This window comes from Hemitrygon akajei, chromosome 7 (genome assembly GCF_048418815.1).
Source record: "Hemitrygon akajei chromosome 7, sHemAka1.3, whole genome shotgun sequence".
Classification (NCBI taxonomy): domain Eukaryota; kingdom Metazoa; phylum Chordata; class Chondrichthyes; order Myliobatiformes; family Dasyatidae; genus Hemitrygon; species Hemitrygon akajei.
The window spans coordinates 68,444,260-68,470,191 of NC_133130.1; the positions used below are offsets into that span (position 1 = coordinate 68,444,260).

General features: G+C 37.2%; 1 protein-coding gene across 3 annotated transcripts in view; it reads left to right on the plus strand.

The window, feature by feature from the left end:
- The window catches only part of tiam2a (TIAM Rac1 associated GEF 2a), a 209,062-nt gene that overhangs the window by 119,948 nt on the left and 63,182 nt on the right, over positions 1–25,932 (plus strand). For 2 of the 3 annotated variants that reach the window (XR_012099625.1, XR_012099626.1), the window contains exons 18-21: positions 971–1,121; positions 3,507–3,572; positions 3,814–4,053; positions 5,908–7,110. Coding sequence is in view for 1 of the 3 variants with exons in the window: in XM_073051114.1 (XP_072907215.1) it covers positions 971–1,121; positions 3,507–3,572; positions 3,814–4,053; positions 5,908–6,923 (1,473 nt within the window). In the remaining 2 variants the exon portion in view is untranslated. Of the gene's footprint in view, positions 1–970; positions 1,122–3,506; positions 3,573–3,813; positions 4,054–5,907; positions 7,634–25,932 lie in introns of those variants that run through there. The other variant, XM_073051114.1, reaches the window with a different exon arrangement.

Consider the following 25,932-nt stretch of genomic DNA (forward strand, 5'->3'; position numbering starts at 1 on the left):
CAATTTTAAGTTGATGCATTTTCTGATTTGCGTTGTACTCCAAAAAGCTGAACAAATCCTACCCTGAAAGTAATATGTGATGACAGACAAATATTCTGTACTTTAGCAATGCTTTTTGAGGGATAAATATTAGTCAGGCCACCATTCTGAATACTTTGATTATGTTGGAAGTAGTGTCATGGATCTCTTTTTAATTTTTGATCCAAAAGATGACATCAAAAATTAAAAGCAGCAATATTCCTTAAACACTGTACTGGGTAATTGAGGTCAAAATTTTGGAGTGAAACTTGAATCCATAATTGGGTTAAAATGCTCCTTATAAAACTGACATTTTAAATGCACACCTTTCTTTATAAAAATGTTTTTTTCTTTCAGAAGAAAACTTATGCATCTATATAAAGTGATACTTGATAAGTTGGAGCTAGCTTTGTAAATTACGTTTTGAAATTTTGTTGATGTGAAGGACATGAAACAAAATTTCTCCTTGTTTCTCCATATGGCCTTTGATATTAAAATACAGTGCTTGTAAGAAATTCACTGCATTGAGGATAACCATTTTTTTCCCCTGCTTTAGACTGTGAAAGTGTTCTGAAAGAAATTAAATTTGAGAACCTAAATTCAGCCATTGTGTATAAGGTCAGAGGGTAAAACATGAATATTAATTAAATGTACATCGCCTCAACTCAATTTATTCGCCTATAACATGATTACTGAATAAACTTACCACTTTATTATTTAAGATGTTAGGGCCCATGTTTGCCACAAGTAAAAACACAATCTTGTGTGTTTAGTACCTTCATCATATATGGAAATATAAAGGGAAAATAAGGAACCAAAGTTGATATATTCAATCTGTTTTGCAGTTTTCAAATGCTATGTTTACACAATCTTCAAGGATATGAATTTTGAGTGTTTTAAGTGGGCCAGACATGGATAATTCTTTATACAATGAATTGTAATTGGTTTTCAGATGCCAGTGACTCCAACAGTTTCAGCAATTAGTATGGTACAGCCACCTGCGTTTCCTGTGTCAATGCCCATACCTCCACCAGGCTTCAACCCAGCTATTCCACCACCTCCATTCTTAAGGCATACTTTCAATCCTTCACAGCCTCCTCCAGGTACTGGCTAAGCTCTTTTTACTCTTTTACAGATTTGGGTCCCTGAATTAAACTTGTCGAAATTAAATTCTAATCTACTTTGCTTTTGCTTTCTCAGCATTTATATTTTCAAGTGTATTAAAGATATGTCAATTTACACTCATGATTGAGGTTAACAGTTCACACATGAAAGGGGGGGGGGGAGTATCCATATTATGATGCTGGTCCAACTGTGAATGCTGCTTCATTAATAAATGTTCATTATTGTTTTAAACCTCTTCCACTTTGTTTTAAATGACTTTTTGATTGTTTTTAATCATCGAAGTACACTTAGAGCTACTTTATATAATTTTTTTTTTAATTTAAGAGTCTAATTTGCTATGTAATTTTGATCATGTTAATGTTTAATCTTTTTAGAATATTTGATACCTTTTATACAAAGCTTAGGTGTGGTTTGGTAGCAGAATCATAGCATTGCATGAATTTATGTAGTTTTTCTGTATTGCACTGGAATTTAACAAAATATTTTTAATATTTTGATTGGATACAATTTCAAAAAAATATTAGTTGTCAATCTTCTAAAAGGAAATCAGCTGGTGTATAATCACAGTGGAGGGGGTGGTATGTGAACTGCTTTGACCAACATCAATGAATGAAAACTTGTTTATTTGGCTGATCATTGAAAGATAAAGAATAGAACAAAAGAGTGAGCATGTCTTCTCCAGGTTACAAGAGAGTTCCGTTCCTGAGAGTTGTTTGATGCTTTCTATGATACATGGAAAAAATTGCTGAGGGCCAAAGGGGACATGCCAGATTTCTTTAGCCTCCTGTGGAAGTAGAGGCATTGATGAGTTTTCTTGGCTGTAGTGTCTACGTGATTGAATCAGAACAGGCCATTGGTGATGTTCACTCCTAGGAACTTAAACCTCTCAACTGTCTCAACCTCTGTACTTCTGATGTAGACAGGTGATAGGATGATATCATCTGCAAGATTGTGAATGGAGTTAAAGCAGAATCTAACCATGAGAAGAGTGCACATGGAATAAAGTCAGGGGCTGAGGATGCAACCTCAGGGTTGCCAATGTTGGAAATAATTGTGCTGGAGGTGTTGCTGCTTATCTTTACCGATTGTAATCTGTTGGTCAGTAAGTCAAGGATCCAGTTGCAAAGGAAGGTGTTGAGTTCAGTTTTAGGATTTTGGAGATGAGTTTTCTTGGAATATCCCAGCATTTTCCAATCTATGGCACTTCTGGGGTTGGAGGCTTTATTGTGAGGGAATTTTATATTCCCACAAAATAGCAGTTTCCATGTGCTAAGGTGCCACTTACAATACAAAAATATCTTCTAACATAAAGGTATTTAACTATGTTTGGAATTTGGCAATGATGGTGATCAAGAATTGCAATCATAAGGTTCTCTGTGTAGATGTATGTATTTTAGAAGATTTTAACAGGATGTGAGTTGGAGAATATTATGTCCTTAAAAACGCTTGTCTCCCCTTCCAAAGTATAAATCGTTTGCAAGTGTTTCGTACTGAGATTTTGTCCATCAACAAAGAATATCTATTCAAAACTAACACAGTCGGTATTTGTTACTGCCATTTGGTTTATATTTTTAATAAATTATGCCCTTTAATGTACATTATTTTTAGGGTTTTACTTTGATTTAGTTACGTTAATAATGTTGACTGCTTTTGATTTAATTTAAAAAGATAGTTACTCTACTTGGAATCAAGACAGTGCAAGTGCTGCACTATTAGTTACTACCTAAAGCATATATGTCAAACTCAAGGCCCGCGGGCCAAATCCGGCCCGCGGTGGAATTATCTTTGGCCCGCGAGATAATATCTAATTACTATTAAAACTGGCCCCAGTAATCGAAGCGCCTGTGGCGTATGATATGGCTAATGCTGAGTTTATTCAGGTACCAGGTTTTCAGGGTTTTTACTGTTTATTCGACAATCTTGCTCAGCAGTCTTCTTCATAAGAAACGGAATTTGTAAAGTGAAACACTTTGTAGTTATAGCAGAGACTGAGACACATGAGAGCAGTCTGAAAAAACAGAGGCAACGAAAGCTGCGTTCACACGCGTCCAACTGATCCGGCCCGCATGAAGCTGCATTTTGCTCAATCCGGCCCGTGACCTAAAATGAGTTTGACACCCCTGACCTAAAGTGTTTGACAATAGTTGGATAGCCAGAAAATAAAGGGTAATTCCTCTCTTTTTCATAATTGCCATGATTTTTATATCAAATATATCAGGTGGGCCTCTGACCCACTGGTCCCTTTGTTATATAACTGGTTTGTTAATTTAGATTTTTATACTCGTTTGAAATGGGACTTGATCTGAAGACAAAATAAATCATAACATGCAAAGCTGAAGGGCTGTCTTTAATCTTGCATGCAGGTTATTTACCACCTCCCCCTGTTCCACCTCCAGTTGTTGGACCTTCGATTCCACCAGTACAGACCTGTGAGTATAATTAAGTTTAAAGCTAAGGTTGCTCTGTATTATTACAGTTTTAATGACTGATAATGCCCAATTGTATAATGCTGACTAAAAATATGTCTGAAAGACAAAGTAGATTTGGATTGTGATTCATTGCAGTTTTATTTGTTAAAAACAAAATACGTTGGAGCTGAATGCATTCTCATGGAGCTAAATATTTTAATTCAAAATTTTGGTGAATAACTGCAAAACAATTATTCTTCAGCTCTAGTTTGTCCGCCTCTCTCAAACACTCAAGAGAGTGCAAAGGATTCCTCGTTTGGAAGTCTCCTTTCACAAATAGGCCACAGCAGTCTCCCAACTCCTAATATCCCACCAGGGAGTTTGTTTAATCCAGTTGGTGCACAGCCTCTCTCGACTGGTCCAAGTAGATCAAAGGATCTGGCAGCATCACGTACAGGCAACCAGACATCATCAGTTGCTACAACATCCACGTCTGTACCAGGTATGTAAATTCAGTTGGAATATTTATGGAATCGGGCTGAAGGGCCTGTTTCCATACAAAATAGACAGGGTCCTTCCATGCTGACCATGGTTCCTATCTAGGCTCGTCCCATTTGTCTGCATATGCACGTACAGATATATTTTAAACTTTGTAATTATACACACCTCTACCACTTCCTCTGGCAACTTGTTCCATGTACCCATCGCCTGTGTAGGGGAACAAGCTAGCTCCTCAGATTCATTCTAAATATTTCCTTTTTTCACTTTAAACCTTTACCATCTAATTTTAGAACCCTGCTCTCACCTTGGGGAAAAGTTTGTATCTTTTTATGAAACTTTGTAAGGTCACTTCTTAGCTTTCTTCACTCCAGGGAAAACAGTCCCAGCCTATCGGATCTCAAAAACTTTCCAGTTCAGGCAGCAGTCCACTAAGCCTTGCTGACTATCCCCAATCAGCCCCTGCCTTTCCAAATATACAACAGTGTTATATAATATTGATAAAAACAAGACTTGGCCAGTCAGGCAGCATTTGTTGAAAGAGGTCTGCAGCCCTTCCTCAGAAAGTGGGTGGTGAGAGTGAAGGGTTTATGAGTTAAAAGCAGATCTGGTGGTGAAATGAGGCATTAGACAAATGATCATATGGAGATTGAGACATCAAGTGATAAGGAGTGTGACATCTATTCTTTTTAAAGAGACAAAGTGAGAAAGGGGCATAACCATGGAAAATTATGAGAGCAGTTTGCCAGAAGTTTGAGAATTCAGAGTTGCAAAGTGCCTAGACAGAAGATAAAATGGTCTTCTAGTTTATGTTGGGCCTCACTATAGAAGTGGAGGAATCAGCAGACAAGGAAGCTCATAATCATGGACTGACCACAAGTTCTCTGTCAAGTGATCACCCAATCTATCTACATCTGGTTTTTCCAGAGTATAGACCACGTTGCACGCATGGAGTGCAGTAATAGACAAAATTGAATAAAATGCAAGAGAATCGCTGCTTCATCTGGAATGATAGTTTTGTCTCCTGCATAGTGGGAGTGGAGGTGAACTGGACAGGTGTGCATCTCCTCCAGTGGCACAGGATTTTCCAAAGTGCAGGGAGTGATGGATTTCCAGCATTTATCCATTCATCTTTTCCTATCATTTATTGGCCTAAACAGTCTTTCTGGTGAGGTAGTGATGTGCTTGAACTTCATATAGTGTTTTCATTGTGTTTAGTCTCCTTTACATTAGAAAAAACAAATGCAGATTGGGTGATTACTTCGTGAGGAACCGGCATTCAGTTCATGTGGGTGCTCCTGAGTTTCTTGTTGCTTATTTCTTGTTATAATAAGGCCTAACATTATCTGGAAAGATAATGCATCTTGCAACCTTCCACAATTCTCCAGCTTTGGCTAAACTGCTTTCTTGTTGCTGCCCATTATCATCCTTATTCTTGATAATAGTCAGTTCCTAATGAACTGATCTGTCTTAGACTTTATTTCTCTTCCCACCCATCTCTCTGGCTTTAAACTGTTTACCCCCCACCCCACCCTCCCCAAGTTCTGAGGAGCATCAACTGTTTTCTCTTTCCACAGATGCTGACTGGCTGATTCTTTTTCTAGCATATCTCTGGTTTTGTTCCAGATTCTAGCATCTGCAGTTTTATTTTTTTCCCATTTTCATGCAACATGGCTAGTTCTTAGTGATATTTCTGGAGGCAAGTTGAATTGGTATTAAAGGATTTGTGAAGGGAATGCTTTGTCATTTTAAATGTTGGTTATAGTAAATTAGGGATATTCAGTTTGGTAACTGTAATAATGGAATGTGATTGTGTACACTTGACTATGCTATTTATTACAACTTCTTACTGTTGCAGGAGCTCAAAGTGCTGTATCAAGTGGGTCTGTTCTGGGTATGCAACCTTCAACACCTGCACCAGGACCACCAACTTTTCCTCCACCAAGCATGGCTGGATCAAGGCTACCTGGAGTGCTCCCTTTGGACGTACGCCCTGGATTGATGCCGCCCTCACCAGGGCAACGGTTTCCATTGCTGATACCACCTCAGCCAAACATGCCCCCTTCAGTATCAATTGATGGTCCTCTTCAGTCAGGAACCAGAGCTCCTTTTCCACCAGGAAATTCTTTCAATAGGCTTGAAGGTACATTCACAAGATCCGGAGTCCCTAGTGTTGAGAGCAGCAGAAATTCAAGCCATGGTACAGGAGAAGAAAGACGTAATGCTGGAAATGATAATGCTTTTCAGCGAGACAACATACAACAGGAAGGTGACCGAGATTATCGGTTCCCACCCGTTGATAATAGAGACAATCTTGGCAGACGTGATCAATTTGGTTTTGGTCCTGACCAAAGATGGGGCTCAAGAGATTTTGATGAACGTGAGCGCCGTGGTGTGCCCTTTGGTGGGCCTAAAAATTTTCATGATGATCACGAAAGGTTTGGCGGAAGAAATTTCAGATTTGATGGCAGAAGTGGCCCAATGTGGAGCCGAGGTTTTGATCAAGAAACACACAGAGATTTTGATGACCGCAGCAGGCCTTGGGAACGTCAGAGAGATCGTGATGACCGTGATTTTGGCTTTCGCCGTGATGTAAATGGCAGCCGTTATGGGAGAGATAGAGAGCAAGATCATTGGGTTCCTCCACGGCATAGGTTTGACTATTATCAAGGGACCACTGATAGTGAAAAATCTGATGATAGGCCCCGTGTAAATGGTGATTTCTCAGAAACAGACAGCCAGCCGCCAAACAAGGAGCTTGCAAACAACAATGCAGAAGTATCTGTGAGTCTTGCATCTTCATCAGATGAAAGCGAGAAGGATGAATTAGAAAATCAACCTGTAACAGAAAACACTGATACTGAAGGGACATAATGCCATACACTATGACAATTTGTATAGGTGGTCATCTCTGCAGTGGATAAAATGATTGACTGGATCTTGAGAAAAGTCACTGTTGTCTGCAAGACAGAATTTAATCCGATGTACATCTTTCACTCTAATAACTGAAGTTAATGTGTACAACTGACCTGTACAGACTGTTGTTCTTTAGTTGAACACGGTAGGTAATGACATTTTTTTTTCACGCTTAGAAGCCAGAACTCCCACATTTCTTCTAATTTGAGAAAGATTATAATAGCTTGCCAAAAAAAATTTTAAATTGACCTTCCTATGGAAGAAAGGTAAACTTGTAGCTGTTACAGCTGGGATGGACTATCGGTGGTTACAGTAATACTTGAAAAATAGGGCATAATCAGCATTTTTCCATCCTCTGAAGCTGCTACAATATTTAAATTTAATGCTTTGATGAAAATGAGTTTTTGTTTTAGATTTTATCCTGTTGACAGCAAGCGCCTAGCCCATTCACAGTGAGCAGTGCAGTACTGAGGTGTAGAAAAAATTGTAATACTTTCTGTTTGTAAAAAGACATTTTAAAATCCTCTTATAGTCTGGTCTCTGTTAATCCCCAAAATAAATGTTTGTGATTTGTCCCTCGTACTGCAGTAAGTAATGGCTGGAAAAAAAATCATTTGAATGTTGGGTGCATTCTGTTTTTAGATGCTAATAAAACGTTTGTTTGATAATGTTGTGATCTTCAGTTTATCTGTTTTCTTTGATAAAGGAAGATGCCATCAAAAACTGCATACAATATTTAATTTGGCATCTGGAGATGCAGTAAAAATACATAATTAGGAATGGTGTCAGGAGTACAAAACTATTTTGTATTGTATGAGTCATGAATCATTAGAATTTCCTTTCTTTTGCCAATCCTATTTTTCTTCCATGTATCTTCTAAGAACATGGGATTTGCTGGCCCTCGGATTAATCCATTGTCTCTGCTACACCATGGTTATCCATCAGATGGATATCATTTCCTTGATGAGGTACTAGCTTTAATAAAACCCTCTATGAGACACGAGCAGAATTTAGGCCATTTGGCCTATCAAGTCTGTTCCACCATCTAGTGGTTCATTTGCCATTATATGACAACTCTGTCAAAATGAACTGGAATTGTGGAATCAGATTTTTTTTTGTTTTTAAGTTATTTAGTCATGTTTAGAAGAGGATGGTAAAATACATTGGCTAGTTATGACCAGCATGTTTCAGAGTTGATTGTAAAAAGTAAAATGTTTAACGGTTATGTTTTGAGAAAGCTAATGCCAGTATGATGGAACAGCAGCAAGAGTCTTCAAGAAATTTAGTCAAATCCTCTTCCAACTCAGTTGTCATAGTTTTGTAATACGTTAAGCAGTAATGGTTGATGACATACCCTCACAATTTGGATGCTTTTGTAAAATGTCTTTTTTTTATATCTGAATCAGCTTCATGCGCAAATCAGTCAAGATTTTAAAGGAGTTCATGCAGATTAAAAGCTAGCTCATTGATGCATGTTAATACCACAAGCCAAATTTACCCTACGTAGCAAAAATAGGTGATATGTGATTATTTATGTTAGTATTTTTGTTGGAAGCCAGAGCTTTTTGTTCTAACAATGTATTTAATTTGTAAAAATAGATTGGCAAATTGTCAGTTTTCTTTGTAAATATTTCCAGAGTTATTATTTCCAATTAATTGGTTATTGTTTGAAGATTTAATTTTGTTGCTAGTCATTTAGTATCCTTTTGTATTTACTGTTCTTTTCTAATAATTAAACACTACTTGTTAAGTAGGTATTTTTATATTTCAAAAAAGGTTAAGAATAGCATGCCCTGTCATGTAGAGTTCAGCGCTGTAGTTAAAGCTTTTGCTTAAATGTATTTGGAGAGTGCTTATTGAGCCTTTTTATTGTGCTTAGCAAAAGTAATAAAATAACTGTTAATCAAAGCAGTTCAAGTTTTCACGTGTTATCAAAGAATTGCTTTGGATAGCATGTTAGAGCACGTAGAGTGGTAAGGTACAAGTTGAAGAGCCTTCACACTGAGGAGAAAGTTAACTAGCAACTGAGTCGAGAACAATATTTTAAGGTGTATGGGGGCACAGCATCCTGTCAATTTAGGACCAAGTAATTTAGTCTAGTGTCTCGATCATAATACAATTCATTATATACAGCATTAAAAAAATTCAGAACTATATACATTTGCTGAATATTGATGAGCAAAAGTAATAAGTGCAGGGAAGGCAATGATTACAATATGTGATTTAAAAGAAAAGAAAAATAACATATTAGAAAATGAAGCAATAATGGAAGACAATAGAACTGCACTGATCCTACCCAGATTTGAGGAGATTTTTATTTTGCTACCATTCTAACATCTTCAATTTTACATTTTTGTCATAACCCTGCATTATAATCTGTTATCCTTCACAGGATTTTCTGATTATGATGCATGACTTCAAAGTTAAGAAATAAGCAACTGATATGATGATGTTGAATATTTTGAATAAATCGATTCTGCAATCAGGGGAAATGGGAAAAGACAGTAAAATAATTGGAGAGCATTAGCTGTGCTTTATTTAATGGCATAATTATTGTTTATGTTCTTGTGCATTTATAATTTGGACTTATATATACTTAAACAGCAGCAAGATTTATCAGAAATACCCATGGTATACAAGCAGTGCTTTTGCTACTTAAATAATTATTGCAAGATATGTTGTGTACAAGAGAGTAATTTCTCTAAATCATTGATAGCCCTTGTAATATGACTGACGTTACATATATATTGTAAGCTTAATAATCCAGTAGGGTAAACAATTCAGGGTTTAAGATTTTGTAGTAAAATATTATTGCAAATCTCTTGTATAGCATATTTTTGCTAGAACTAATTCTTTAATAAGATTAATTCATGGCAGCTGCTCACTTGCAGCTGTTAATTTATAGGAAATAGTTTGTTGCAAGCATAAGAATCAGCACCCAAATCAAATACAGTGTATTGCGGCTAATTGGGACTAGTATATTTTGGCCCAATAAAGTGACTGCCCCAGTTAGCAGAAGTTTCATAGAAATAGTTAAAAGGTATAAAAAATACAAAATACCATTTACCTGAGTAACAAATTATGTATATAAATGGAGAACAGATCAAATTAGAACATTACCAATACTACTTCAGTACTATAAAACTATACTAGTTCCTAATAGTTACTAACAGAGGAATTCATCTGCCATGTTCTTTAGATTGAGTATTGAACAAAATTACCGCAGACACTGAGTGCAGATAATGAACTGCCTTCAGACAATGCTTTAGGTGATTGCATTCTCCAAATTTTCATTTTCATTGTAACATTCAGGATGATTGCCAATACCTTCAATTACTTTGTAATTCCTAAATTGTTGTACTAATGAAATCATTTCAGTTTTACTCCTGGCCATTTCCAGCAGCTCCGAGCCTGACTGCTTGAAACAGTCGTGATCAAAGCAGTTTCAAATTATCTTACCACTTATTTCTCGCCAAAAATCACTTTTTTCAACACTAACACACACAATGACGTTATTTAAAAACTGTTTGCTCTAAGCAAGGCATAGTGTTTAACAGCCACGCAACTAATGCTAGTTAGGAACTGGCAACAGTCAATTAAGTGGCAATGTCCCAAATTAACGGATGGCCCAATTAACCAGAATCCACTACTTAAAACTGGGTAACTTATCTATCCATCTGTTTCCTCTAACATCCAGCTGATCATAGATTTATAATATTTGAAAGTTCCTGTTCTTTCATAGTTGAATCTTTAATATCCAAATTGTTTCTGAAATTTAAATGGGTTTTTATTAAATAAAACAGTCAGATAACATAGAGATCAATAAAAATCCAGAGTTGTTCTTGATGAATTACGTAAGTAATGTTTTTCTCCAAAAACAATTCTTACTTTCATTGTTGAGGATATCAGTCTAATGAACTGCCAGAATACCATCTGCTAATTATTCCAAGCAACTGCTGTTGGGCCATTTTACTTTCATCAAGAATAAAAAGGATGGAGAGGGAAATGAAATGGTTTTGTAAACTATATTTGGAATTTTGTTTTTGCTTGTAGACTGGAACTGTTCTGCAGTTAAACAAGTTAATTAAAGTGTGTAATTAGAGCCTTTTTATAATTGATTAAAATTTCCACATCAAAGAATGAAGTTCTATTAGGGAACGAGACAGGGCAGTGTGTGTAGAGAAACACTTTTGATCTAGTGATCATAATGCCATTAGTTTCAAGAGTTATAATAGCAAAAGTTAGGTTTGGTCCTTGGATTGAGGTTGAGAGCCTCAATCAGTCAGAGTTGGCCATGAATATTGCGTTCTACCTGTCTAGGTATGCAAGTCTGGGCAGTACAATACAGAGAGCAAGCTCCCCCTCTCCACGCATCTGATGAACCTGAAGGACGGCAGAAACCAATAGTTAGGTACCAACAGCATTGCAGGAGTTGCCAGTCAACATTGAACTCAATGTACAATTGCCTTAGGGACTCCAGCTCCGGATTTTCCCCTCGTGGTTTACTCCTGAAGCCTTCTCTATGAGTGGGTCTAGCTGCAAGGCAGTGGAGGTTTGAGATCAGAGTTTTCCTTACCCTAGGTGAGCTGCCAACCATGGCTGATGAGCCCCATCTGCCCAAAGCAACTGGTTTTAAGATGCCAGTAAGCCGTCTTTTCCCCCTCTCCTGTCAGTGGAAACTGTTCCACTGAGCTTAGTGGCTAAGCCACATGTAAAGGCCAGGGGCTGGACTTGGTTGTCAGAGGCTATTTGAGGCGCAATTCATTGGGAGCATTTAATGGGTATTTGGAGCTTGGTCCCAATACTCTCTCCGGCTATAACGACCTTAAGGAACCAAGGGTTAATATTATTAATCTGAGATCAGAAAGGTTAATTTTGTTGCGTGTGCGCAAGGAGCTTCCGGTGTAAGATGCAGATATTTGTGAGAAGTTTGGATAAATACATGGGAGGACTGTGGTCCGGGTGCGGGTTGATGGACTAGGCAGGATAATAATCAGCACGACTAAATGAGCCAAAGGGCCTATTTCTGTGTTGTAAAGCTCTATGACTCTGACTCTGATTTAGAGGGTGATTTTAGTGATGTTAAGTCATTAAATTAACAGCAGATAGAGAGGGGATTATAAGGGAAGGTGATAAGAGAACAGGGAAGTGTCTAGAACATCTGAGCCTGGTTTGGGATTCTGTTAAGAAGAAGACTGGATGGTCTTGTAAACTACTTTGTTGTGTTACTCACTAAGTACTTTGCAGATGGTGTAAATGTGAGAAAGATCTGCTTGGTATTTGGAATGGACATCATATTAAGTGTATAGTCTAGCCTTTTGACTTTCTCTTCCCATACCGACCTTCTTCATAGAGTCATAGACCCTTTGGCCCAACAGGTCTGTGCTGAAACATTTAAACTGCCTACTTCCATCAACCTGCATAGGGACTGTAGTCACACACACAAAATGCTGGAGGAAATCAGCAGGCCAGGCATCTATGTAAAAAGAGTACAGTTGACGTTTTGGGTCGAGACCCTTCAACAGGACAGTCAAAGGCAGTATTATGGGTAATAGAGATCCTGGAAAGTCAGAAAGATGGAGATCAAGCACAAACTGCTGGAAGAAATCAGTAGGCTAAGCAACATTTATGGTGAGGAATGAAGAATTGTAATTTCAGGCAGAGACCCTATATTAGGACTGGATTTTTGCTGAAGAGTTTCGGGTCAAAACATTGACTGTACTCTTTTCTATAGGTGCTGCCTGGCTGTCCTGCTGAGTTCCTCCTGCATTTTGTGTGTATTGCTTGGATTTCCAGCATGTGACAGGAACTGTAGCCCTCCATACCACTACCATCCGTGTACCTATCCAAACTTCTCCTAAACATTGAAATGTTGGCAGCTCATTCCACACTATCACAACCCCCTGAGTGAAGGAGTTTCCCCTCATGCTCCCCTTAAACTTTTTATCTTTCACCCTTAACCCATGACCTCTAGTTGTAGTCCCACCCAACCTCAGTGGAGAAAGCCAGTTTGCATTTACCCTATCTATACCTTTGATAATTTTGCATACCACTATCAAATCTCCTCTCAATCTTTGACATTGCAAGGATTAAAGTTCTAACCTGTTCAATCTTTCAACCTTATTTACATCTTTCCTGTAGGTAGATGACCAAAACTGCACACAATACTCCAAATTAGCAATGTCTTAAAAACTTCAACGTAATATCCAATGCCCTGCATAAAGGTCAATGTGCCAAAAGCTTTCTTTACAACCCTGTGACACCACTTTCAATAAATTATAGACCTGTATTCTCAGATATCTTTGTATTACAGCACTCCTCAGTGCCCTACCATCACTGTGTAAGACCTACCTTGATTGGCCCTGCTGAAGTGACATCTCGCACTTGTCTGCATTAAATTCCATCTGCATTTTTCCTGCTGGTTCAGATCCTGCTGCAAGCCATGATAGTCCTCCCCGTTGTCCAATGCACCCCTAGTTCCATAGTGGAATGTAATATCCTCACTAAAATCTAGAGATTCTGCAAATGCTGGAAATCTAGTCTTGATGTAGGATCTCTGCCCAAAATGTCAATTGTTCATTCCTCTCCATAAATGTTGCTTAGCCTGCTGAGTTCCTTCAGCAGTTTGTACTTGATCTTCACTTTACTGATTCTCCAGGATCTCTATTACCCATAATACTGCCTTTGACTGTCCTCGTCATCTTCCTTATTTCACACTGCCATGTTGATCTCCAGACATGCAACTCCTGCAGATCTAATTTTACACACTTCAGTATACACTCAGTGGCCACTTTGTTAGGTATACCTATACATCTGCTTGTTAAAGCAAATATGTAATCAGCTAATCATGTGGCAGCCACTCAGTGCATAAAAGCAAGAGGCTCAGTTGTTGTCAGACTAAATATCAGAATAGGAAAGAAATGTGATCTCATTGACTGTAGAATGGTTGTTGGTTTCAGACTAGGTGGTATGAGTACTCGAAAGCTGCTGATATTCTGGAATTTTCATGCACAGTAGTCTCTAGAGTTGATAGAAAATAGTGGGCAAAATGAAAAGCAGCCAATGAATAGCAGTTCTGTGGGTGAAAATGGCTTTTCAATGAAAGGTTAGAGGAGAATAGCCAGGCTGGTTCAAGTGACAGTAAATTAAATAACCACGTGTTACAACAGTGGCGTACAGAAGAGCATATCTGAACACACAAAATGTCAAACTTTGACGTGAAGGGGCCACAGCAGCAGAAGACCACTATGGGTTCCATTCCTATGCCTAATAAAGTGGCTGTTGTGTGTCTCTCACTTCTTCTTGATCTTCACTGTCTTTGGTGTCCAGTTTTATTGATGCTGTATACTTTCTCAATCACTCAACGTTACCATCTTACTCCTTGCTATTTCCATTTAGCAGCATCTTTGTTTTGTTTTCCATATATAACCTCTGTTTTCTACTCTTTTATGACTAGTTTCTTTTCCTTTAATGTGAAGCATTCTGAAAACTTTCAGCAGGTGAAAACACTAGAAATAGAACTCATTACTTTAATATTAATCCCTGCTTACCCTCAAAAGATGGCTTTTATCTGCATTCCCAATGTGGGCAAATTAAATAATTTAACTGATATAATAGGTTTATTCCTGTGTAACGCTGTCTTTGGAGTATGAACGTTCAACAAGAATAGGGAGAGAAAAGAAAGTACAGCTGCAGCACTGAGTGGTTAGTTACAAATCAAGGTTTAGTAGTGTTTGTGTTTTCTATCCTTTCTTCTGGATGATACTAGTGTCATTACTTAGGTAGTTGATATAACCTTTTCAAAATGGTTCAAATTAATAATTCTGCTACAAATCAAAACGGTTGTGCATGAAGGTATGTTTTATATGACAAGAACAAATACCATCAAATTTGATATGCTTGACTTCAATCTCATTAATGGTCACAATATCTCAAATTAACTATGCTGACTGATAAAGTTGCATATTGTGTAAATCCCACCATAAGTTAATTGTTTCAACTTTGAGTTTTGTTTGCAAAACTTCACTAATTGTATTGAGTATCAAAATTATGCAGGTGCAGTTTCACAAAGCTTGATATCACCTTACATCATTCTCTTCCATTAATTTTCTATCAGTAGTGACTTTTGGAGCAATTTTAATTATAAATAGAAACTTTATTAAATTGATTTTGCACTGGCCTTTTGCAAATAATAACACAGAAGCCTATGCATGCTCTGAAAAGTTAATACTTTTTACACATATTGCTAATTATTCATAAATAGTCCTGGAAGAGTATTGTATAAAAGTAAATTCATATTCTAACATTTCTATAGATTATCAATTTCGTGCATTGGAAGTTTACCAGTTTGAATCACAACTGACATTTGTGTTATCACCTTCAGTTTGATAAAAGATGAAAGGAGCACCCTCAGTTAAAGGCTAACAACAAATTAAAGGAGACAGGAGTGATGAGCAAAGCTTAGTAAAAAGACAGTTATAAGAGAAACAATTAGAGCTAAGAGTGTTTGGGGAGGGATTTTGAGCTGTTGATACTTAGACATGGGACTAAATGCCCACTGAATTCCGGCATAATCTCAAATGTTCAGCAGAAATTGATAGTTTCAAACCGTGCATGTTTGAACACATTATTATATTTCACATAACCTTGAATGTTAGTGAATTTGTTATGTATGTAAGAACATACATTGTATTCCCTTGATCTGCTTATGCCGTTTAAAATATTTTGATTAATCCGTGCCTCAGTTCCATTTCCCACTTTCAAAGACTTCAAAATAAAAATCTATTGTTCTTATTCTAAATACTTGAATAAAATTATTGCATCCCTTTTAATAATTTTAACATGTTTAACTGGATAATTTTGACACCTGAACACTCAGTATTACAAAGTTCATACACTCTGTTGCCATAATTTAGACTTTTAACTCCAACTATCACTGTTAAACCTGCTGTGCCAGCACCAACCCAATATATTCTCAAAGAAAAGCAGAAACTGCAAGGAATATTCAGCTAGTCAGATAACATTTGTGGATACATTTCAGATTGATGGTTGTACGTCAAAAAAATTTAAAAATTGCGTAGAATTGCAGAGTTAAACACCACGCATACCAGCCCCTATGCCCAAATTTTCATGGTAACCAGGATGTCTATCTGTGCTGGTCCCATCAGCCTGTGTTTGGTCTATAACCCTTTTTTCCTTTTCTAACTATAATTGTGCCCACTGTGCAGCTTCCTCTGGTAGCTCATTCCATATACCCATCACCATCTGTAATGAAAAGCTTCCCCACAGATCCCTTTTAAGTCTTTCCCTTTCTCACCTTGTTTTTGTACACTTTTTTTGTATCTCCTTCCCTTGGAAAAAGACTGACCATCCAATTTATCTATATCCCTCATGAATTTATATACCTCTTATAAAGTCACCCTTCAGCTCACTAGGAAAGAAGTCCCAGCTTATACAGCCTTGTAACTCGTTTTTGATGCCTTTCTCAAATTTGGTTGTCTAAAACTGATTTTCATACTCTAAAGCTCTGTATGATGTACTTTTTCAATTGTATGTCAACCCTCTTGTAAAAGCCTGCATTCTTTTTCTTTTGCTTTTGATTGACTTCTAATGATTTCAGTATTTGGACACCCAAACCCCACTGCCCTTTCTTGGGTTCTTACTTCCTGGCATTGAAAAAACTTATTGCCCATCCAAAATAGAAATCCATTCTTTCTGACCACATCTTGTCTTTACTTAATTATCTATCACATAATAAAACATCAAGCTCTCTTGAAGAATTTCTGGATGAATATATCAGAGAGATTAGGACAAATAAACAAATAATTCAGTGATACAGCAGGTTTGAGGAGGAGAAAGGTTTAGGAATGCCTTTTGACCTTTGAACCCAGCAGCTTAAGGCATGAGAGACCTAAGTTTAGGGATTGTGAGCAGGTGGGGGGGGGTCACCAAAAGTTAACATCATAAAGAGGAACAAAGCCTTGGACAGATGTGAATGTGAAAAGGAGAACTCTAAAGCAGAATTATCTGAGCAATAGGACTAATATGGATCAAAAAGAATAAGTCATAGTTAACAAGGTTTTGATCTCTTGGATAAACACTGGAATTTTAGGATTTTTTTCCAGGTAAGTATTAGAATGGGCAAGGTTGGAGCTAATCTTCGGTGTTTTACTGTAGTGAGCAAATGATTTGAGGCAGGGGAAATAGCCAACTTCTGAGATTGAGAGAATATGAAAAGCTCAGTTTGAAAGAACCTGTTTGCTTAAATGGTATCCATGCCTTTGGTCTGAGAGCATTCAAATGGAACTTAATTTCACATGATTTTTGCCAGGAGCAAATTGATGATGAGACCAAGACTCGTTTTTTGGCAGTGGGTTACATGTAGTCTGAGGCAGGAAGAGATCTATTGTAAGAAGTTCTTAAGTAATTCAGAGATAACCCTGCTTTATAATGCAATGCTAGAGAGGTATCAGATGGTAGATAGTGTTTGCAGATGCCACAAGGATGTAGATACATTGAAAGACTGAATAGACCATGGTTGTGGTACATGGGTCTTTAAGTTCTGACTTTTCTATATTACTTGCCCACTTTGTGTACCTACATCCTTTTTTTGCACTTGATATATGAACCTTTTTTCAGCTCCATATGTAGGCAACATTTTTAATCCCCTTGCATATTTTGGAAATTATTTCCTTCAGGATAATTGTGTTGTGCTTTTTTTTTGCTTATGTTCTCCCAACCTTGTCTGTGATTTGTCTAATACAACATCTATTAGCACAGAATGACTGCTATGCAGTCTATTGGCATATTTTCAAATTCTTTACAGAAGGACCAGCATAATGTTTTCTCTGTTTACCTGACTTGGGACATTATTTTAGTTGCCATATACATTTACAAATACATTTTCTGGCATCAGAGTGCCTTCGGATAGTTGGTATGATATTTCAGAAATTAAGGCTGGTTATTATATGAAGATACAAGTATTCTCCAATAGCAATTGCTCATCAAGAAAAATACACTAATCCACTGCTTCATATATCATTTCATTTCCTTGTGCAGTAAAATTTCTTTTAAGTGTGGTTGTGTGGGAGAAGTTATAGATATCTTGGGCAGTCCAGAGTCAGTTAAAACTCCTGGATTTGTTTTTCAGTTCAGTGAGGCTACACTGGCACACTATAGTCATAAAAGGCAGTGTGAAAGATTACCCAAATTGCTTGCAGTACTGACTTTCTATCCTCGTGCAAAAGAAGCTCTATTTGGATTGGATGCTATATTATCGCCCCCTAATGGCAGAAGATTTGTTCCAGAACTTAATCAATTTATTTTAACAAATGTTTACAGGAACGATTCACCACACGGTAAAGGACAAATTTTGAGCATTAGATTTGGGATAGTAGTCTGCAAGTTAGAGTTTCACAACAATCTTGCTGTAGTAAACTTTTACAGGAGTCCAAAGCCAAGTTTTTTGGGCACATCTTTCAAAGATAATGATTCAGCAAAACATTTTCCTTCCTTCCACCATCAACAGTGGCATCCAACCACTAAGCACATCTTTTCTTCCCATTACTCTTCTCCTCCCCCACTTTACATATGGGATCATTTTTACATGACTCCTTTGTCCGCTTGTTCCTCCATACTGATCTCCCTTCTGGGACTTATAAAGCAAATGTGACAAATGCTACACCTGGCCCGACACCACCTTCCTCACCACCATTCAGGACCCCAAACAGTCCTTCCAAGTGAGCCAACACTTCACCTGCAAGTCTGTTGGAATAATCTGTATTCGATGTTTCTGGTTTGGTTTCCTTGTTACCGGTTAGACACGACGTTGGTCAGGGGAGACCGCTTCAACAAACACTTTTCACAAAGCAGGATTTCACAGTAGCCATCCATTTCAATTCAACTTCCCATTCTGACAGATCAGTCTAAGGCCTTCTCTCCTGTCACAATGAGTCCACGCTTGAGTTGAAGGATGATGGCATGAGCATCAATTTCTCTAACTTCCAGTTGCTTCTCTTTCCCCCTTCTCTCTCTTTCCATTTCAAGTTCTGGTTCACCTGCCCATCACCTCCCTCTGGAATCTTTCCACTTTTCCTTTTTCCTATGGTCCACTGTTCTTTCCTGTCAGATTCCTCCATCAGCCTTTCCACCCATCATCTCCCAGCTTCTTACTTCATCCACCTTCCCATCACCTGCCAGCTTGTACTCCTTCTCTTCCCCACTCCCCACTCCTTCTTATTCTAGCTTCTTCCCCATTCCTTTCCAGTCCTGATGAAGGGTTTTGGCCTAAAATGTTGACTGTTTATGCCCCTCCATAGATGCTGCCTGACTTACAGAATTCCTTCAGCTCAAGATTTCCAACATCTGCTGAATCTTGTGTGTTAATGATAGAGGTTAATTTTTCTTTGTAGATTCGCTTGGAACCAGTTGATTTCCAAATTCTAAGCCATGTATGCAAAATCATGTTTATTTTTTGGAAGTTAATACTTTTCTGTAAAACACAAAGATAATGAAAATACATATTACATCCTACAAGCACTGGCAGCCAGTTATTTAGGTGAGCAGCTAATAGACCTGTTGTTTCATATCATTCTTTCCTCAAAAAATGTTATTTTATTGGCATAGCTTACAGTCTTTTCAGATAGGATCATAGAACAACAGATGATTTACCAAAACTACACCCTCCTCCACAATCCTGAACCTTGCCCTTTCCCAATACCTAGCTGTTCAAACTATGTCTCATTTGCCACTTGTTATTCCTGCTATTCCACACATTTTCATAATGTAGTTTGGAATACTAAACCAAACAATTATACTCAAATATCATAAAGTAGGATTTAATCCCCTCCTCCACATCAGATTGCATTAAATCCAGTTCCGGTCAAGAGTGGAACAGAAACTTGAAATCACACTTAAAACTGAAAAGTGATGTTCTAGAAAGTGATCATCCTATTACAAGTGGCACAATGGCACAGGTAATGAACTATAGGCCACCAGTGCCAGAGACCTGGGTCCAATCCTAATGTTGGGTACTATGTACAGAGTTTGCACATTCTCCCTGTGACTGTAGATTTCCTCCAAGTACTTTGGCTTATTTACATCCAAAAGATGTGCTAGTTGGTAGGTTAAATAGCAACTGTTAATTGTCCGTAGTGTGCAGGTGAGTGGTAGAATTTGAGGAAACTTGAGAATGCAGGGAGAATAAAAATGGGGAAAACCTCAGTTTAGTGTAAATTGATGGTTGTTAGCATGAATTCAGAGGGCCAAAGATCCTGGTAACATGCTATATCCTTCAGCAACTCTGAATCAAAATCTGTTTGGTCTCAGAATATACAGAATGAAGAATAGTAATTCCAAACAAGTATCCTGGAAACTGTGTCGGGAACCCTGCATGACAAGAAGGGAAGAGGTTTTATCACTAAAGGTAGCATTGAAGGTGTGGTGGGAAGAGGGGATGCTGGTGCTGATTTACGAGAGAACCACATTGTGATGACCTTAAACACGATATTGTGCTGGAGGTACTAGAAATGGATGGTGGTGCGCTAATATGCATTGTTAATGGTTGGAAGTTAAAGATGAAAGGAGTCCTAGGGAAGAGATGAGTAGGGCAGAGAACCTTGAAAATATTACATGGAAAGAAACTGAGGACAATTGAAGACATTTCACAAACATGTTAAGAGAGATCAGATAACATCCTGATCCAAAGATTTATTAAATAGTCAACCTCTTTCTTACAATTTTAATCTGCATGAATTTTGTTTGTCAAGGTAGTAAAAGGATACAGTGTCAATGCAAGCATATGGGGGATGGCCTTTGTAGCACTCAGTGAAAGAACGCACCATTAAGTAGACGGAATGACCTACTCCTACCTTGCGTTCCACTAACTGGAAAACTCCTGCCTTTAGATACCACTAGATATGTAAAGGTAATATAACTTTCATTGCCAATATGTAAGTGAATGAAACATAATCAAGAATATGGGAGGGTGGTGAAGAGAGAATGTCTGGAGTGGTGGGGTCTTTGCTATGCTGACTGCCTTACTAAGGGTGCAAGAAGTGTAGATATTCATAGAGGGGAGACTGGTTTCCAGGATGTACTAGCATTGGAAAGAGTCCAGAGGAGGTTTATGAGAATGATCCATGGCATTAAAGGGTTAACTTTGACTCTTGGCCTGTACTCACTGGACTTTAGAAGAATTTGGGGGGGGGGGGGAATCTCATTGAAACCTATTGAATACTGAAAGGACGAGATCAAGTGGATCTGGAGAGAATGTTTCCTTTAGTGAGGGAGTCTAGGACCAGAGGCCTAGAATGGAACAGAGATGTGGAGGATTATTTTTAACCAGAGGATGGTGAATATGTGGAATTCATTGCCACAGACAGCTCTGGAGGTCAAGTCATCGGGTATGTTTAACGTTGTGATTGATAGATCCTTGATAAATAAGGGTTTCAAAGGTTACAGGGAGAAGGCAAGAGAATGGGTTTGAGAGGGATAATAAATCAGCCATGATGGAATAGCAAGTAGATTCAATGAATCAAATGGTCTAATTCTGCTCCTGTGTCTTAAAGTCACTAAAATGATGGAGCTAATTGTATAAGCAGGGCAGCTTTACTAATCGGTTTAATTTACTGAACAAATTATGTATTAAACCTAACAGTAAAAAGTAATTTCACACTGTTGAAAAAATTGAAATAACTTCAATTAATGATTATCTTTAATAGTAATTCATTGTTTTGTTGAGTATTTCTAATTTGTTGTTGAGTTTAGCCTGTCCAAGTTAGTATGCTGTGCTGCTTTTGCTGACATAAATGAGAAGTGTTAGTACTATTGTGTCCCAATCATTTGCATTCTTAATCTTTAATTTGAGTGTTTATGAAAAGTTCTAGTTATACATGACTGCCTAATGAAATTAGAATGCATTAAGTAGTACCTTTTTAAATATTTATTTTGCCAGGGATGTGAGGAATCAAGAGGGCCTTCTTATTTTTGTGTCTGACATTCAAGCTCCAAGCAGGGTTTAAACATTTGCTGCTAAATAACATAACTATTTCAGTAGAATTGTGATATCATGATTCAAAGTGTCATAATATTTTCACACTACTGTTCTTCAAGATATTTGTGTAAAATCTAGCGCAGTGTCTTCTCAAGTTTTACTGTGTTTATCGGTAGCTATCGACAGAGTGCGAGCAACTGAATAAAAATAATTCAGTTGCTGCATTGTTTACATAAAAGTGGCTCATTATGCTTGTGTTTTGTGGATTTCAGAACTTTTCTTAACACCATCTTGTAATATTTGCAGCTTTGAGAGTCATTTTAAAACTTGGTCATTTATGCTCTTTTTTTCATTCTCTCCCGTTTTTATTTTATTCATTGTCCTCAGTACTCTCTGACTCCTAAAACTCTAAAATTATCAGTTCTCAAAGAAGTGATCATCTGGTCCCAAAATATGCATCAAATAGAAATACTTTTATCTTCTGAAGAGGGTGGTTATTTCTCATTGACTAGTGGAGGGTGTTGGTCAGTGCATGATGAGATTGTGATAGTATTGTTACATTTTAACTTTTTTTTATTTTTGTGATTAACATCTCTCCTGTTAGTTTTACTTAATACAACTAGCAAAACATCTGATGTGAGACTTTTGAGAAAAATGGGTGTGAGCGCAGTGTCGCACAATTTTCCAGTGAATTGGTTACCAATAAATTGGGTTTAATGTTCACCTCCAGTGCATTCTATAATCAGATGTTTTGTAACTTGTGTGCTGATCTACAGGGAGTGAGAATTTTCTCCTAAAAAGTCAAGTGTGCTACCAATGAGGAAATGTTTGCTGGTAACCTACATGATAACAAAACCAAAATAATACAAGTGGTGCCATGTGCTGGAGAATCAGCAAGTGTGGGTATTGCTGCTGACTTCCTCATTCCAACTGTCCTGCATTGAACAGGAAACTAAATATGAGGAATGATGTGCATAAAGGTTTGCCATAAAACATAATTCCAAATTAATTGCTTTTCCAATAAAACATTTGAATAAAGATCGTATCCAACATTGAGTAATTGTGTGACATTATAGGCACAGGAGAGAGGACATTGAAAGTTCTACAATATTTGTAAAATTCTGTACAACAAATCCATCCATGTGATTGGCAGGCAAGTTAGTCTCCTCTTCTCTCATTTTCAGGATGCATTATTGATTTTGAAAGTTGAACACAAGTATAAATTAGAATCAGAAATGAGAATTCAAAGAGTTTGTAAATTCTGGTAGTACCCTTAATTAGAATTGATTTTTTAATATATTTACATTTTAAAAACTTATTACATAATATAAAATAATTATATAGATGGCAAATTAATCAGAACTTTATTTTAGCATTACAAAGTTCAAAATGGTTTTTTTTCAGAATACCAGCCAAATTTAGATTTGAGTATCCATACAAGCAGACTTAATAAGGCAATATCATTTAACTACCAGGCACTGAAATTCCTATCACAGCACTGCTATGTGTTTAACAATATGTAATTGTTTATCATTAATTAGAACTGATTCTGTTACTGTTGACTTATATTTATAATATTTACAGTAGTGTTAAATTTCTGTAAAGCAAAATGTATTATAGCATTGGAGTTTTATTAATAAAATATTGCTCTCAATTATTGTTTGCAGACTTTAATACTCATTCAGGAACTTAAAAACAATCCGTTCTTTTCGAGCAATACAAAATTTGTGGGTTAGAACATAGTGAGCAATTGGAAATTGGGTACAAGTTGTTAACATGGATAAACTGAAATGCTCAAAAACAGTTCCGCTTTATTGAGAAAGCATTCAGTAATTCTTATAATCTGTGTGTATGTTGGAGTGGATGTTGCTGTTCCATATTTAATATAAGAACTAAGAAATACCTACCATATGAAATTTAGAGATTGAATATCTAAGATATGCTCTAAACCATAAGGCCCTACCCTTACACTTGCTAACATTTCTCACTGGTGTATTTCATTCATTGAGTATTTGCCAGAGCTTGTCTCCCAGTCATTCCCATGCTTGCAAATTAAGGCCCTAAACTCAGAAATTCTGTCCCTAATCTTCCCAGCATTTAAGGCATTACAAAACATGGACCATACTTAAGCTCACCTGTAATTTTACTTCCTATATGACAAAATTGTTTGATAATATGTCAGTGAAGTGCCTTGGGACATTTTCTATGTTAAGCATAGGTGTAAAAACAAATGATTACTTCTGTTCATGTAAATAAATACTAGGTCAGAACACTTGAGATCCGTTAATATCAGTATCTGGCAATGCGTACTAATTTATGGGAACACAATTTTTTTTAACTTGGGCCTATGAAGTGAATCTTTGATGTTCACAAAGAAAACTAGGACAATCCAGCATACTGAAAATGGGTCAATCCCTATCTGTGTATATAAATTATTATTACTAACATTGGGAAAAAGTATGCAACCTGGAGTGGAAGTGTTGAAAACATGCAGAGCTTGGAGCCCTTGCAGGATAAAATTGGTCCTATGAAAACATACAGCTGGGATAATATAAGGAATAACTGTCAAAAAATTGTCAAGTGATATTATAAAGTAAAATGTTTTTACACGAAACAGTTAATAATAATAAGTCTTTCAAGATTGCCCTCTGAGAATACTGCACAGATTAGGTTCCACATTCATCAAACTAAGGTAGAACTGGGAACAGGATGGGGAGGGGGGAGAAATACAAAAACAGAGTAACTTTTTGGGATTGATTGTGTAACTGAAAACATGTTGGCACATCTCTAATGTAACACTCTGTACAACCTTTTGGTGTATTTTCTCCAATTTCATTAATATTGCTGGTTTTTTTGTTCAGTTAGTTACGACAATTTGGAGCTTACTGTCAAAAGATGATGGAGATAGATTCAACATTAACTTTCAAAAGGGGAATTCATTGTGAAATGCACAAAGCTCTGGGAAGTTGGATAGTTGGCACAGGTACAAATGGCCTCTTTCTGAGCTGAAGCATTTTATGACTCATTCTGACCTCCTGATTTTTTTTTGTAGTGGTGCTGAGAATGTCAACACCACTACATTAAAGAAATTGAAAGTAAATCAGTAAGGCTCTAAAATTAATGTCTAATACAATCAAAAGCCTGTATAAAAGGGCAAGTGTTTAGACTTTACAATGTCCAGGCCAGGACCTACAAAGACTCACTAATGGACAATGGTTCAGATTCCATGGTGCAGATCAAGCTTTCAATGAAAGTTGAAGGAACAACTGACTTCACTTTAGACACATTTAAGTTACATTGCCTCTCCTTTCAGTATGTTGCAGGAATTATTAGGATAGAGTTTATTATTTACAATACATGACATGAATTTATACTTTATTATCGCCAAACAATTGATACTAGAGCATACAATCATCACAGCGATATTTGATTCTGTGCTTTGCGCTCCCTGGAGTACAAATCAATAGTAAATATGATAAAAATTTAAATTATAAATCATTAATAAAAAATAGAAAAGGGAAAGTAAGGTAGTGCAAAAAAAACACCGAGACAGGTCCGGATATTTGGAAGGTACGGCCCAGATCCTGGTCAGGATCCGTTCAGCAGTCTTATCACAGTTGGAAAAAAGCTGTTCCCAAATCTGGCCGTACAAGTCTTCAAGCTCTTGAACCTTCTCCCAGAGGGAAGAGGGACAGAAAGTGTGTTGGCTGGGTTGGTCATGTCCTTGATTATCCTGGCAGCGTGCAGTGTAAAGTGAGTCCAAGGACAGAAGATTGGTTTGTGTGATGTGCTGGGCTATATTCACGATCTTTTGCAGCTTCTTCCGGTCTTGGACAGGACAACTTCCATATCAGGTTGTGATGCATCCTAGAAGAATGCTTTCTACGGTGCATCTATAAAAATTAGTGAGGGTTTTAGGAGACAGGCCAAATTTCTTAAAATTTGTTCATTTGTAGCAACAGTTCAATACGAAAC